General features: G+C 37.6%; 1 protein-coding gene across 1 annotated transcript in view; it reads right to left on the minus strand.

Annotated features, from left to right (window-relative positions):
• TBC1D12 (TBC1 domain family member 12) overlaps positions 1–17,477 on the minus strand; it is an 89,265-nt gene that overhangs the window by 46,891 nt on the left and 24,897 nt on the right. Inside the window, exon 2 of the mRNA XM_060112005.1 lies at positions 272–395. Coding sequence (XP_059967988.1) covers positions 272–395 — 124 coding nt within the window. The remainder of the gene's footprint in view (positions 1–271; positions 396–17,477) is intronic.

Below are 17,477 nucleotides of genomic sequence, written 5' to 3' on the forward strand. Positions count from 1 at the left end.
GTGACAATGGTTTGCTAAGGGAAAAAAAAAGCTATTCAAGGAATAACTAGGAAACAAAATCAATGTTCTATGACTGTAAACAATTTTCACAACCATAAAAGATAACTGAAAATATGTCATGCTTTAAAAAAAAGTTAAAGTTACTACAAATATCTATAGTCCAAAAATTTTACATGTTAAAAAAAAAAGGAATGAAAGTAGAATAGAGTTAATTATCTAGAAAAGAATATCTGAAAAGCAAGACAAACCACACGGCTACATTAGTACTTACCTGCTGAATGATTTTGGAAGTTTTCTGAAGATTCTCTCTGGGAGGGACTTTACCAAATAATTTCCAACCAGGAGCACTATGTACAACTGATTTGAGTTCTTTTGTCCTTTTCGGAAAAAGGTTTCTGAAACACAGAAAAGTTACATGAATTGTGTTTCTGGTAACCAGGGAACTACTTAATAATAATTTTTAAAGTACGCTTATCCTCAAGACAAATAAAAAATACTTTTAAATAAAATTATTTCTACTACTGACTATTAGATTGACAAGACTCACTTAAGACTACCTGGCTTATAAAGAAATATTAGAAGAATCATCAACAGAGATATTAGAGAGATAAACAAATAGGGAGAAAAATGACAGCTGTAAATTAAATGTAAATATTTGCTTTGAGTTAGCTACAAAGTGTACTAGAATTGACTATACACATACTTGACAATAAAAGCCAAGAGAACTTATATTAAACAGGTAAAGGATTAAGTAATACAATCTTTGGGGAAAATACTATTTAATTATTCTCAGCAATAATTTGTTATTGCTTGAAATAAAAGGGTATCTACTGAGCCTCTATTCCTATAATATATGTATATGCAAATTGATTTTCCTAGGACAGGTATGCACAAGAAAAGCTTACTGCAAAAGAGTCAATATGTAACCTAGTAAGAAACTATCTCTCACTGAAAATCTAAAAAAAAAAAAAAAGAATCTGCACAAAGATCAAGGATTTTACCTATTATCTCCATTCCCTTACCAACCAAATTAAGTATCTATTGCACATGTAAGCAGGAATGATATTCAAAATATGTATACATCAATACAGCATGCCAGGGCACCATGGACCAATCAGAAAGGTACAATGAATCCAACTGAATATAAAGCCTTCATATAAGCTGTGATATAAATATTCATTAAGAAAATTTTAAATTTTCACATACAGTTACAGTCACAAAGTATTTGAAAGGCCAAATAACTCAGGCTTTCAAAATATCATATAAATATATCTGTTCTTAAAAGTACATCATTGTGATAAGAAGCGGGTAAGTTTTCAATGCATAATGTTAAGGCTATTCTTCAAGCTTAGAAAGGTATCAATGGACTCCTACAAAAGAATATGGGTTAATCAATAATAAATTAAAGAAACACTCTCACTTTCTTGGGTGTGCAATGGAAGTGAACTGATGACAATTTAGAGTAATTTCTGCTTAGGATACTCTAGAGGTTTCATCTCTGAGACCACATATAGCGACTCAATTCTCTATTTTATAAGATCTCTAAGTTGGAGGTTTTCAATAATGATTATACTGAGGACTGGTACATTTATAGTAAAATTTCAAGCCTCAAACGATGGCCTATTAATTTAAACACTATTTGATATCTTATGTGCTGCTCATCAATTTATTGCCTTATAGCTCTATATTCACCTTGCAATATATGCTCTGTGACGACATGGAATTCCTTTGAGCATTTCTCCTTTTAAAATAAACATGAAGCTGTTAAGCTTACTCGATAGAGGGCACTGAAGGGACACCACAGAAGAAAGGGGCTCTGCTCTCCTGTGGCTTCCAGCTGATGCAGAGTGGGTTAGTGGTTTGGGTACGAGGATATCCAGTAGAACTCTGCTCAGTCACGTGCCCAGAACATTAAGTCCCTGAGCAAACGTACAGCCTCAGCAACTCAACCTGCAGATGGCTTTCCTGCAGTCTTATTAACATGTAAACTGGCACCCAAAGGCTTCCTGCCAGCACTGATGCACCAATTCCCTCTGTAAGCCCCACACAGCTCACCTGTACTCCCCAGACAGTTCTCATCAAGCCATGCTTCCTCCACAAGCCTCTATATGGCTTGCCTACACACCAAAGCTTTGCCATCCAACCATGCTAAACACAGGAGAAAAACTTTGTCACCATGGTTTATGCAAAGAATTCTTGAATGTGACATTGAGCTTAAACCTAAACATTTGCACTTCAAAAGACATCACTGATGCAAAATAAAGCAGTAGAAAGATCTAGAATTCAGTCCCTCCACCAAAGTAAAAACTGAGATGGAAAGAGCATTGGAATCAACCATTTTAGAGCTACAGAACCTTATGAGACACTTACAACAACCAAGAGAGTGCGTGAAAGGAGAGGCTGTTGATCTTTCCTAAGTTAACAGCATGTGTGAACCAACTACAATCCCCCATTCCTCAGCTCCTCCCTCCTGGAGCAGTGGGGATAGCAGCCCACTGGCTCCAGAAGCAATAGTTTCTGGAACAGGTAGGAGTAGCTTCCATTGGTGGTATCTATTGGAATATTAAAAGAGAACTCTTTTTGTCCCTTTTTTCGATCCAGACATTTAAGGAAATCTTTGTCAGGTCACCAGCTAACTGCAGCAATAACAGAACAGAAACTTGCAACCACACACAAAAAGGATTACACACTTTGCAAAAACAGTTTGGAAATAACACAGATGACTCCAGCCCTTAATGAGCAAAAATCAGCAATCACTGAGAAGTGAGAGAACAGATTTACATAGTTACCACATTATAATACGTAGAATGTCTAGGTCTCAACAAAAAAAAATACAATACATAGTAAGAAACAGCAAAGTATGGACAATTCACAGGAAGAAGAATTTGGCAAAAACCATTCCTGATGAAGCTGAGACAATGATATTACTAGTCTAAGATGTTAAATCAACTGTCATAAATATTCTTGATGAGCTGAAGGAAACCATGGACAAAGAACTAAAGGAAATCAAGGGGGGAAATGTAGAACAAAATGAGAATATCATTAAAGAGACAGAATTATACAAAGGAACCAAACAGAAATTCTGGAGCTGAAAAGTAGAATAAAATTAAAAATTCACTATAGGAGTTCAACATCAGATTACAGCAAGCAGAAGAAAAGATCAGCAAACATGAAGATAAGACAACTGAACTTATTGAACTTACCAATTATTCCTAATTGAATTCAGGAGCACAAAGAAAAAAGAATGAATAAAAATGAGCAGAGTCATGTACTATAAGAGTGCCAGAAGCAGAAGAGAAAAACAAAGGGGCAGAAAATATTTTGAAGAAATAATGGCTAAAAACTTCTCAAATATGATGAAAAATACAAATCTACACAACCAAGAAGCTCAACAAACTCCAAGCAGAATAAACTTAAGGAGCTATACACTGAGACACATTATGGTCAAACTGTCAAAAGACAAAGGGAGAATTTTGAAAGCATCAAGAGAGAAGCGACTATCAAAAACAAGGTATCCTCAGTAAGATTAACACCCGATTTCTCATCAGATACCATGGGAGTCAGAAGGTGTCAGGCTGACATAATTTAAAGTTCTGAAAGGAAAAAAACTATCAACTGAGAATTCAATATGCAGCAAATCTATCCTTCAAGAATGAAGGAGAGGGCTTCCCTGGTGGCGCAGTGGTTGAGAGTCCGCCTGCCGATGCGGGGGACGCGGGTTCGTGCCCTGGTCTGGGAGGATCCCACATGCCGCGGAGCGGCTGGGCCCGTGAGCCATGGCCGCTGAGCCTGCGCATCCAGAGCCTGTGCTCCGCAATGGAAGAGGCCACAACAGTGAGAGGCCTGCGTACCGCAAAAAAAAAGAATGAAGGAGAAATGAAGATATTTTTAGATAAACAAAAGTTAAGGGAGTTCATTCCTAACAGATCTGCCCTACAAGAAATGTTAGGAGTTCTTCAGAGTGAAATAAAAAGTAAGTCAAAGCCATAAGAAGAAATAACATTGGTAAAATTAACTACATAGGTAAATGTCAAAGCCAGTATTATTGTACTTTTTTGTCTATAACTCCACATTTTTCCTATGTGATTTAAGAGGTAAATGAATAAAATAACCTTTACAAATTTATGTTGTTGGGCACACAATGTATAAACATGTAATCTCTGACAATAACAATATAAGGGAGAAGGAACAGAGATATACAGTAGCATAGTGTTTGCACACTAATGAAACTAGCTTATATGCTAATGAAATGAATTTGTTATTATTCAAACTAGGTTGTCTTAAGTTTAAGATGCTAATTGTAATCCCTAAAGTCACCACTAATAACTTCAAAATATACATAAAAGAAGGGAATCAAAATGGTATACTAAAAAAACTCAACTAGGGCTTCCCTGGTGGGCACAGTGGTTAAGAATCTGCCTGCCAATGCAGGGGACACGGGTTTGAGCTCTGGTCTGGGAAGATCCCACATGCCGTGGAGCAACTAAGTCCCTGTGCCACAACTACTGAGGCTGTGTTCTAGAGTCTGTGAGCCACAACTACTGAAGCCCACATGCCTAGAGCCCGTGCTCTGCAACAAGAGAAGCTACCGCAATGAGAAGCCCGTGCACCGCAACAAAAAGTAGTCCCTGCTCGCTGCAACTAGAGAAAGCCTGAGTGCAGCAACGAAGACCCAACACAGCCAAAAATAAATAAATAAATAAATAAATAAATTTATTTAAAAAATTAAAAACTCAACTAAATACAAAAAGTGATAATGGAGAAATTGAGGAACATAAAACCATATAAGACATACAGAAAACAAACAGCTAAATGGCAGAAGTAAATCCTTTCTCATCAACAATGAATTTAAATATAAATTGATTATACTCTCCTATTAAAAGGAGAGTGACTGGCAGACTGGATTAAAAACACTATATGGTGTCTACAAGAGATTCATTTTAGATTAAAAAAAATACAAAGAGGTTGAAAGTAAAAGTATGGAAAATTATATTGAAAGCAAATAGTAACCAAAAGAGAGCTGGAGTGGCTATATTATTGTCATACAAAATAGATGTTAAGTCAAAAAGTTTACAAGAGGCAAAAGAGAACATTATATGTTGGGGGAAGAAAAGTTTAATCCAGTAAGAAGATGCAGCTATTATAAATATATGCACACCTGACAACAGAGCTCCAAAATATATGAAGAAAAATTGATGATATGAAGGAAGAAACAGACAGTTCTACAATAATAACCAGAGACTTCAGTACCCTATTTTTAATAATAAAACAACCAGACAGATCAAAAAGGAAATAGAAGACTTAAACATTATAAATCAATTAGGCTTAACAGGCATACACAGAGCATCCCACTCAACAACAATAAAATACACATTCTCAAGGACACATGGAATATTTTCTAGGATGAACTATATGTTAATGCAGAAATATTATAGTAGGTTTTTAAAAATTTTTTATATATTTATTTACTTATTTATTTATGGCTGTGATGGGTCTTCGTTTCTGTGCGAGGGCTTTCTCTAGTTGTGGCAAGTGGGGGCCACTCTTCATCGCGGTGCGCGGGCCTCTCACTATTGCGGCCTCTCTTGTTGCGGAGCACAGGCTCCAGACGCGCAGGCTCAATAATTGTGGCTCACGGGCCTAGTTGCTCCGCAGCATGTGGGATCATCCCAGACCAGGGCTCGAACCTGTGTCCCCTGCATTAGCAGGCAGATTCTCAACCACTGCGCCACCAGGGAAGCCCATATAGTAGTTTTAAAAAATTAAAATCACACAAAGTATCTTTTCCAACCAGAATAAAATGAAACTATAAATCAATAACAGGAAGAAAACTGGAAAATTCACAAATATGTGGAAATTAAACAACACAGTCTTTTTTTTTTTCCTTTCAGATTTTGGCCACACCCTGTAGCATGTGGGATCTTAGTTCCCTGACCAGGGATCAAACCCACGCCTCCTGCATTGGAAGGCAGAGTCTTAACCAGTGGACTGCCGGGGAAGTCCCTAAACAACACAGTCTTAAATAACCAATAGGTCAATGAAGAAATCATAAATTAGAAAACACCTGAGATGAACTGAAATGGAAATACAACATAGCAAAACTTACGAGATACAGCAAAGGCAATGTTAAGAGGAAATTTTATAGTTGTGAACACCTACATTTAAAAAGAGCCATACCTCATATCAATAATCTAACTGCAGCCCTGAAAAAAAACTAGAAAAAGAAGAGCAAACTAAACTTAAAGCTAGCAGAAGGAAGGAAATAATAAGGATCAGAGTGGACAAAATGAAATAGAGAATTGAAAAACAATAGGAAAAAATTTTAAGCAAGTTCTTTGCAAAAATCAACAAAGTTGACAAACTTAGCTAGACTGACTAAGAAAAAAAGGGAAGATTCAAATTGCTAAAAGCGGAAATGAAAGTGAGACATTACTACGAATAAGAAGTATATGAATACTATGAACAACTGTTCACAAACAAATCAAATAACTTAGGTGAAATGGAAAAATTCCTAGAAATATACTACCAAAACTGACTCAAGAAACAGAAAATCTAAATAGACTTATAAGTAAGGAGATTGACTCAACAATCAAAAACCTCCTAACAAAGAAAAGCTGAGGACCAGATGGCTTCACCGGTGAAATCTAACAAATACTGAAAGAAGAATACCAATTTTTCTCAAACTCTTCTAAAAAACTGAAGAGGAGAGGAGTTACTTAGTTTTCCTGGGTCTCTCCCATGTATACATATTATTAAATTTTTGTTTGATTTTCTGTTAATCTCTCATGTCAATTTAATTCTTAGGTCAGCCAGAGGAACTCAGAAAGGTAGAGGAAAATTTCTTCCTCCCCGACAGCTCCTTCAAGATTGTTTTAATGTTTTTCCCACTCATCTTTTGTATATTCTTTTTTTTTTAAATTTATTTATTTTCACTGCACTGAATCTTCATTGCTGCCCACGGGCTTTCTATAGCTGCAGGAGCAGGGGCTACTCTTCATTGCGGTGTGCGGGCTTCTCACTGCAGTGGCTTCTCTTGTTGTGGAGCATGGGCTCTAGGCACAAGGGCTCAGTAGTTGTGGCTTGCGGGCTCTAGAGCGCAGGCTCAGTAGTTGTGGCTCACAGGCTTAGTTGCTCTGCGGCATGTGGGATCTTCCCAGATCAGGGCTTGAACCCATGTTCCCTGCATTGGCAGGCAGATTCTTAACCACTGTGCCACTAGGGAAGCCCTGTATATTCTTGCTATGTTTATTTCTAGTATTTTATTTCTATTGATATTGAAAAATGGTACTTTCTCTTCCATATATCTACTAATGGTTGCTGTACATATAATAGCTATTAACTTTTGTATTTTAACTTTATATCCTATTACTTTATTGAATTATCTTACTTTCCATTTATTCTCATGGATTATATGGGAACATAGTCATATTACCTGAAAATAAAAGGTTTTATTCTTTACAAGTCTTTCAATCTAATGTTGTCATTGTGCTAGCTAATACCTTCAGTACAATCTGAAAACAGTATGGTGAAAGTGGACTCATTTTCTTGTTAACTTTAAGGGAATCCCTCCAAAAAAAAAACAAAAACAGAAACAAAAAAAACCCCAAAACAAAAAACTAAAGAGCAGAGAACACTTCCTAACTCATTCTATGAGGTCAGCATCACTCTGATACAAAGCCATACAAAGACACTAGGAAAAAGAAAACTACAGATCAAATTCCTCAAAAATCCTCACCAAATACCAACATACAGAATTCAGCAGCTATTATAAGGATTATACACCATGACCAAGTGGGACTTATCCCCAGAATGCAAGGGTAGCTCAACATATTAAAATTTATCAAGGTAATTCATCATAGTAATAGAATAATGGGTAAAACCATATGATCATCTCCATTGACGGAGAAAAAACATTTGACAAAATCTGACACTCTTTCACGACAAAAACACTCAATAAACCAGGAATAGAAGGGAACTTCCTCAACATGCTAAAGACCATATATGAAAAATCCACAGCTATCATCATACACAGTGATGAATGACTGAAAACTTTCCCCCTAAGATCAAGAACAAGGCAGGGATGTCCACTTTTGCCAATTCTACTCAACGTAATAATAGAGCAATCAGGAAAAAAAGAATAAAAGGCAACTGAATTGGAAAGGAAGATGTAAAGTTATCTCTTTTCACAGATGACATGATCTTATATGTAGAAAATCTTAAAGAATTCACATCAAAAAACTGTTAAGAGCTAATCTGTGAATTCAGCAAAGTTGCAGAAACACACAAAATAGGGTTGTGTTTCTATACACTAGCATGAACCCAAAAAAGAAATAAAGAAAACAATTCCTTTTACAATAGCATCAAAAAGAATAAAATACTTAGTATTAAATTTAACCAAGGAAGTGAAAGATTTCTACACCAGAAACTATAAAACCCTGCAAAAAGAAATTGAGCAAGACCTAAAAAAAATGGAAAGCATCCCATGTTCATAGACTGGAAGACTTTATATTGTTAAGCTGACACTACTACTCAAAGCAATATACAGATTCAGTATAATACCAATCAAAATCCCAATAGCATTTTTTGCAAACATAGAAAAACCCATCCTAAAATTTATAAAGAATATCAACGGATCTCAAATAGTCAAAACAATCTTTAAAAGGAACGCACATTTGGAGTACTCACATTTCTTGATTTCAAAACTTACTACAAAGCTACAGTAATCAAAACCTTGTGGTACTGGCAAAAGGACAGACATACAGACTAACAGAATAAAATAGCACAGAAATAAACTTTCACAAATGTGGTCAACTGATTGTCAACAAGTGTGCCAAGGCAATTTAATGGGGAAAGGACAGTGTTCAAAGAAATGGTGCTGAGAAAACTGGATACCCACATGCAAAAGAATGAAGTTGGATCCTTACCTTATAAACAAAAATTATCTCAAAATGTATCAAAGAACTAAATTTAAGTGCCAAAACTGTAAAATTCTTAGAAGAAAATGTATAGGCAACTCATCATTATCTTGGATTCAGCAATGATTTCTTATTTAAGCATGGTACCAAAAGCACAGGCAACAAAAGAAAAAAATAAATTGGACTTCATTAAAATTAAAAATTTTGTGCATCAGAGGACACCATAAGAGAGTGAAAAGACAACTCACAGAACAGGAGAAAATAACTGCAAATCATATACTGGATAAGGGTCTAGTATCCAGAATATCCAAAGAGCTCTTACAACTTAAAAAAAAAGAAAATCCAATTTAAAAATGGGCAAAGGACTTGAATAGACATGTCGCCAAAGAAAATCTATAAATGGCCATTAAACACACTTGAAAAAATACTCTGAGTGTATTCGTCAGTCATTAGGAAAATGCAAATCAAAACCACAATTAGGGACTTCCCTGGCAGGCCAGTGGTTAAGACTCCACTGGAGGGGGCAAGGGTTCAATCCCTGGTTGGGGAACTAAGATCCCCCATGCCGCATGGTGCAGCCAAAAAAAAAAAAGGTGCTGCAAGGATTCAGGAAAACGGAACCCCTGGTGGGCACATAAAATGGTGCAGCCTCTATGGAAAACATTTCCACAGTTGCTCAAAATGTTAAACACAGAATTTCTATATGACCCAGCATTTCTACTACTAGGTATAGACCCAAAATAACTGAAAACAGGTGTTCAAACAAAAACACCCATGTCCATTGCTGCATCATTCACAGTAGACAAAAGGTGAAAATAACCCAAGTGTCCATCAACAGATAACTGAATAAGCAAAATGTGGCATATAATTATGTTATGGACTGAATTCTGTCTCCCCAAAATTCATATGTTGAAACTCTTAACTCTCAGTCCCTTAGAAGGTGACTGCATTTTGAGATGGGGCCTTTAAAGAAGTAATTAAGTTTTATTATTATTTTTTAAATTAATTTATTTTATTTTATTTATTTTTGGCTGCATTGGGTCTTCGTTGCTGTGCATGGGTTTTCTCTAGTTGCGGCAAGTGGGGGCTACTCTTTCTTGCGGTGCATGAGCTTCTCACTGCAGTGGCTTCTCTTGTTGCAGAGCACGGGCTCTAGGCGCACAAGCTTCAGTAGTTGTGGCTCGTGGGTTCTAGAGCACAGGCTCAGTAGTTGTGGTCCACGGGCTTAGCTGCTTCACTGCATGTAGGATCTTCCCGGACCAGGGCTTGAACCCGTGTCTCCTGCGTTGGCAGGTGGATTCTTAACCATTGCACCACAAGGGGAGCCCAGTAATTAAGTTTTTTTTTGTTTGTTTGTTTTTTTTTTCCGGTATGCGGGCCTCTCACTGTTGTGGCCTCTCCCGTTGTGGAGCACAGGCTCCGGACGCGCAGGCTCAGAGGCCATGGCTCACGGGCCCAGCCGCTCCGCCGCATGTGGGATCTTCCCAGACCTGGGGCACGAACCCGCGTCCCCTGCATCGGCAGGCGGACTCTCAACCACTGCGCCACCAGGGAAGCCCAGTAATTAAGTTGTAATGAGATCATATGGGTAGGCTCTTCCAATCTGATTGGTGTACTTAAAAAAGAGGAAGAAACACCAGGGAGGTACAGCAAACAAAACAAGGTCATGTGAGGACACAGAGAGAAGGCAGCCATTCACAACCTAGTAGAAAGGCCTCAGAGAAAACGAAACCTTCAGACACTCTGATCTTAGACTTTCAGCCTCCAGAACTATAAGAAATAAAATTTCTGTTGTTTAAGCCACCCAATCTCTGTATGTTTTTATGGCAGCCCCAGCAAAATAATACAGCATACAATAGAATATTATTCAGCCATAAAAAGAAATGAAGTTCTGATACATGTATGAATGAACCTTGAAAACATTGCACTAAATGAAATAAGCTAGATAAAAAGGAACTAATATTATATAATTCCACTTATGTGGTATATCTAGAATGGGCAAATTCAGAGAAAGAGAAAGTACAATAGAAGTTACCAGGGGCTGGGAAAAAAGGGAGAATGAGGAGTTCTTGCTTAATGGGTATCTGTGTGGGATGATGAATAGTTCCGGAAATGGATAATGGTCATAGATGTACACACTGTGAGTGTACTTAATGCCACTGAACTGCACAGTTGTACATTAAAATATGGTTAAAATGATAAGCTGTATATTTTACAATTAAAAAAGACATCATTAAGAAAGTAACAAGATAAGCCAAAGAGTGAGAGAAAATATTTGCACCACATACATCTGAGAAAACACTTCTGTCCAGACAGTATAAAGAACTCTTACAGCTCCATAAGACAAACAACCCAGTTAAAAAAACGGAAAGAGATCTGAATAGACAGTTTACCAAAGAAGATAAATTAAAAACTAGTAAGTCGCATGAAAAGTTGTTCAACATCATTAGTCATCAGGGAAATGCAAATCAAAACCACGAGATACCACTTCACACCTCAAAAATAGCTATAATAAAAAAACACAGACAATATGAAGTATGAAGAAAAACAACCCTTATACTCTGCTGGTGAGAATGTTAAATGGTGCAGCCATTTTGGAAAACAATTTGGCAGGGTTTTTTTTAAGTTAAACATAAATTTACCATACAACCAAACAATTCCACTCCTAGGTATCTACCCAAGAGAAATGAAAACATAAACCCACACAAAGGCTTGCACAGGAATGTTAACTGCAGCATTATTCATAATAGCCAAAATGTAAAGACAAGCTAATATCTATTAACTACTGAATGTATAAACAAAATGTGATATATCCATGTAATGAAACACTATTAGGCAATAAAAAGGAATGGGACGACTGGTACATGCTACAACATGGATGAACTCAAAAATATTGTGCTCAATGAAAGAAGTCAGATGTATAAGACTGTATGCTGTATAATTCTATTTATATAAACTGTGCGGAAATGGCTAATCTATAGAGACAGAAAGTAGATCAGTGGGGATGAGAATGGGAATTGACTGCAAATGGACACAAAGGATCTCTTTGGTGTGATGGAAATGTTCTACAACTATACTGTTGTACGGTGGTGACAGTTGCACGACTGTATAAATTCAATGACAAATACTCAACTGTACACTTAATGGGTGAATTTTATGGTATGTAAACTATACCCCTACAAAGCTACTAATTAAAAGACTATTAGACTAACAATCAAACAGAGTATTAACACTGCCAAAAGTTGGTCTTCTGTCAAGTTTAGTAAAAAAGACAAAATTTCCAGGAGATTTAGCCCAAAAAAGACAACAGAAATAAATTAGGAACAAAGAAAAAGGTATAAAATCAGATACAGTAAAAAAAAAATAATTTTTTTTTTTTTTTGGCTGTGTTGGGTCTTCACTGCTGTGCACGGGATTTCTCTAGTTGTGTGAGCGGGGGCTACTCTTCGTTGCAGTGCGTAGGCTTCTCATTGTGGTGGCTTCTCTTGTTGCAGAGCACAGGCTCTAGGCGCCCGGGCTTCAGCAGTTGCAGCATGCGGGCTCAGTAGTAGTGGCTCACAGGCTTTAGAGCGCAGGCTCAGTAGTTGTGGTGCATGGGCTTAGCTGCTCTGCGGCACGTGGGATCTTCCCGGACCAGGGCTCGAACCCGTGTGCCCTGCATTGGCAGGCGGATTCCCAACCCCTACGCCACAAGGGAAGCCCTACAGTAAAAATTTTAAAGGCAAGAGAATACTATGAACAACTCTTTGCCAATAATTTAGAACATTCTGACAAAATGGACAGGTTTATGGAAAAATATGACTTACCAAAACAGACTCAGAAGAAATAGAAAAATATCAGTAGTCCCAAACTATTTGAAAAACTGAAACAATAGTTAAAACCCCCCACCTCCCCCCCAAAAAATCAGGCATGGGCTTCCCTGGTGGCGCAGTGGTTGAGAGTCCGCCTGCTGATGCAGGGGACACGGGTTCGTGCCCTGGTCCAGGAAGATCCCACATGCTGCAGAGCGGCTGGGCCCGTGAGCCATGGCCGCTGAGCCTGCGCGTGCTGTCCGCAACGGGAGAAGCCACAACAGTGAGAGGCCTGCGTGCCGCAAAAAAAAAAAAAAAATCAGGCATGAAAAGCTTTACATGAAAGTTCTACCAAATTTTTAAGATAGATAGTGTACCAATATTGTATAAAATATTTTAGTGAATAAAAGAGAGAACAATCCTTAATTAAATTTGTAAAGCCAATGGCAAACACAGACAAGAACAGCTTAGGAGAGTAAAATTACAGAATAATCTAACTCATGAACATAGAAACAAAAGTCCTAAACAAAATATTGGCAAACTAAATATAATCTTGTATAACATAGATAAATACATCATGACTAGGTTGGATTTGCCTCAGGAATGCAAAGGTAGTCAAACATTACAAGGTCTTAAATGTTCTTCAATACATGAACAGAAAAAAGAGAAAAATTGTATGATAACTTCAATAAATGCAGCGGAAAAAAGATGGTAAAATTAAATATTTCATTCATGATAGAAACTTTTGTAAAAGACCTAGAACTTCCTTAACTTAATAAAGGATGCCTACTAAAAACCTACAGGAAATGTCATTCTTAATAAAATGCCAGAAACATATTCTTTTGAAATCAGGAATAAGACAAGGATGCCACTATCCCCACTTCTACTCAACACTGTCCCAAAAATATTAGTGCAATAAGCAAGAAAGAGAAATAAAAGGTATAAGGATTGGAAAAGAAGAGCAAAAATCATCATTCATGAAAACATGAAAGTTTGTATTAAAGACTCAAGAATCTACCATCAAATTAGTTTAGCAGGGCTTCCCTGGTGGCGCAGTGGTTGAGAGTCTGCCTGCCGATGCAGGGGACACGGGTTTGTGCCCCGGTCCAGGAGGATCCCACATGCCGCGGAGGGGCTGGGCCCGTGAGCCATGACCACTGAGCCTGCGCGTCCGGAGCCTGTGCTCCGCAACGGGAGAGGCCACAACAGTGAGAGGCCAGCGTACCGCAAAAAAAAAAAAAAAAAAAAAAAAATTAGTTTAGCAAATGGTTAGCTGTAGGATCAAAAACCAAAACCCAATGGACGCAGCTAGAGATTATCATACTCAGTGAAGTCAGTCAGAAAGAGAAAGACAAATACCATATGATATCACTTATGTGTGGAATCTAAAATATGGCACAAGTGAACCTATCTATGAAACAGACTCACAGACACGGAGAAGTGACTTGCAGTTGCCAAAGGGGAGGAGGGGAGGGAGAGGGATGGACTGGGAATTTGGCATTGGTAGATGCAAACTATTACATTTAGAATGGATAAACAACAAGGTCCTACTGTATAGCACAGGGAACTATATCTAATCTCCTGGGATAAACCATAATGGAAAAGAATGTTAAAAATAAGAACGTCTCGGGCTTCCCTGGTGGCGCAGTGGTTGAGAGTCCGCCTGCCGATGCAGGGGACACGGGTTCGTGCCCCGGTCTGGGAAGATCCCACATGCCGTGGAGCGGCTGGGCCCGTGAGCCATGGCCGCTAAGCCTGCGCATCCGGAGCCTGTGCTCCGCAACGGGAGAGGCCACAACAGTGAGAGGCCCGCGTATCGGAAAAAAAAAAAAAAAAAGAACGTCTCTATGTGTACAACTGAGTTACTGTGCTGTACAGCAGAGATTGGCACAGCACTGTAAATCAACCAAACTTCAATTTAAAAAAAACAAACCAATTTTTACTTTGTATCCATCAACAACAGCCAGGAATGAAAAAGTCCAAGGAGATACAATAGCAACAAAGTATAAAGTATCTGGGAATAAGTCTAACTGAAGTTTTCTAAGACCTTTATGGAGAAAAGACAAATAGACAGCTTATATTTATAGAAAGGAAGATGCTATCATAAAACTATCAATTCTCCCCAAATTTATCTATAGATTCCATGCAATCCCCATCATAAGTCCAACAAGGTATTTGAAGAACTTGAAAAAACAACTTTAAAATTTATATTAAAGACTAAAAGGCCAAAAATAGCCAAGACACTTTGAAGAAGAAAAGGGTAAGGCTGACTTACACTACCCGATATTCAAATTTATTAAGACTATCATTTTTAAGATAGCATGGTATTGGCCCAGGGATAAAGAAACTGATCAATGGAAAAAAGAATACACAACTCAGAAACACACTCAAGCATAAATGGAAACAGGCAGTAATGCAGATCAGTAAGCAAAGGATACATCATTTAATAAGCGGTGCTGGGACCTTTGGCTATCAATGCGGGGAAAAGGAAATTGGATCCCTACCACCTACCACACATAAGAGTCAGTTTTCAATGGATTAAATAGTTATAGCAAACTTCTAAAAGTTTTAGAAATACAGGAGGATATTTTTATAATCTCACAGTAGAGAAGAATCTAAAAGCAAGACCCAAAAGCACTAATCATTTTTAAAAACTGGATAAAAATCACCAACATTAAAATTAAGAACTTCTGTTCAAAGAAAGTATAAAAATTTGGAGGAGAAACTCCAAAACACATAATGACAAACGATTGGTATACAGAAAATATAAAGAACTCCAACTAATCATTTTCATAAAAGACAAACTAATAGAAAAACAGATAAAAGCTATTGCACAAAGAGGGAAAACAAACAACAAATAAAGAAACCTATAGAAAGATATTTAGCCTCATTGGTAATAAGTGAGCTCACAAACTAAAACCAGAATAACATTTTATGTACACTGGACTGGCAAAAACTAAGAAATCTGATAATACCAAATTTAGATGGAAAGGAACACTGAAAGGAATTTACGTTGATGTAATCGCATTTGTTCCAGTTGCATACACTACACTACCATCTAGGATTATACTTCTAGCTACAGACTCTAGAGTAAGTTCTGGACATGTGCACTAGAAGACATATAAAAGAACATTCAAGGCAACACTGTTCAAAAGAGCAAAAACCTTTTAACAATTCTAAGACCCACTGACAGAAGAATAGAAAACTTAAATTGTGCTGTATTAGTAACTGTAATATTATTCCACAGTGAAAATGAACCAAAGCTAAATCTATCAACATAGATGAATCTTAACAACAATGCTGAGTTTAAAAACAAGGGCTGGGCGGGGCGGGGGGGACGGGACAAGATGCAGAGTTCACACAGTATATCATTCTTATAAAGCTCAAAAACAATAAAATAATAACAAAAATAATGTGGCAAAAATTATTCCTTAAAACACCAAGGGAATTCAGGACAGTTGCTACATCTTAGGGGTGAGCAGGATAGTAAGACACTCACAGGTAGTATATTTTCAACAGTAGTGTTGATAATGTTCTATTTCTGAGATTGGGCAAGGGGTTCACTAATGCATAGTGTGTATCACAATTCACATGTCTGTTTCATATTTTCTTTTGTATGTGTCAAAAAAAACCCAACCAGTTTTTATTAAGTTATATAAACCTAATGTCACAGTGGAACTCCCTTGTAACTGAAGAGCACTAACTAAAACAATTAAAAGATCTCATATTCTTAATCGTCCACTGAGGAGCTATAAAGTTAGCCTTTTCCTACAGTGTGAGGCATCCACTTTTGCCACAAGCTTAGGTATACTTATTTGGGCCAAAGTTAATAAACATTTCAGATTTTAACCACTCCTCTTAGAGTCAATTCACTTTTATATGTAAATTTGTCTTCATCATATTGAGGTATTTAGTCAGAAGCCTCACACTAACAATTTAGCTCTTGGAGGCTGCGGAGGGGGGGAGTCTACAATGAACAGCCAGTTTGTTTTTCACAGCTACCACCAACTCCAATCATTGATGAGAATCAGATCTCTAACTACAATCATAACTGTTTCAGATCTAAAGACCTATAAATTAGTCTACGGCCATACCACCATGAACGCACCTGATCTCGTCTAAAAACCTATAAATTGCTTGTCTCCTCACAACAATGCATGAACAAGGTAGTGCTTGTGAGGTGAAAAAAACACCTTTTCATTCTCTAGAATTGAGGGGGTACATGTATAATTAATTAAAGGAGGGTAACCATAAAGTAAAAGAACATAAGCATTTTTTTTCAAACTCAGGGAAGCACGACTTCAAAGAATGTGACCTGGCTGAGAACACAGACAAAGCAACAGAATGAGGAGACCACAAATGTAAGATGCAATTATACCAAAGGACAGTGGTAACCACAGATCAGAAAACTCATGTGCAGAGTTTTACAAGGAGGCTTTGGGGGTGGTTATGTCTATACCTTTACTTACAATTAGATACTGTAATCACTACCAAACACATTCTCATTTGAAAAACTAGAGGCTATACATATCAATACTGTACATTATACCTCTATAAGTTACAAAACAGAATTCTTTAAAAATCACAGCCAAGGGGCTTCCGTGGTGGCGCCGTGGTTAAGAATCAGCCTGCCAATGCAGGGGACATGGGTTCGAGCCCTGGTCCGGGAAGATCCCACATGCCGCAGAGCAACTAAGCGCGTGTGCCACAACTACTGAGCCTGTGCTCTAGAGCCTGCAAGCCACAACTACTGAGCCCACATGCCACAATT

The sequence above is a fragment of the Mesoplodon densirostris genome, chromosome 1 (assembly GCF_025265405.1).
Source record: "Mesoplodon densirostris isolate mMesDen1 chromosome 1, mMesDen1 primary haplotype, whole genome shotgun sequence".
Lineage (NCBI taxonomy): Eukaryota > Metazoa > Chordata > Mammalia > Artiodactyla > Ziphiidae > Mesoplodon > Mesoplodon densirostris.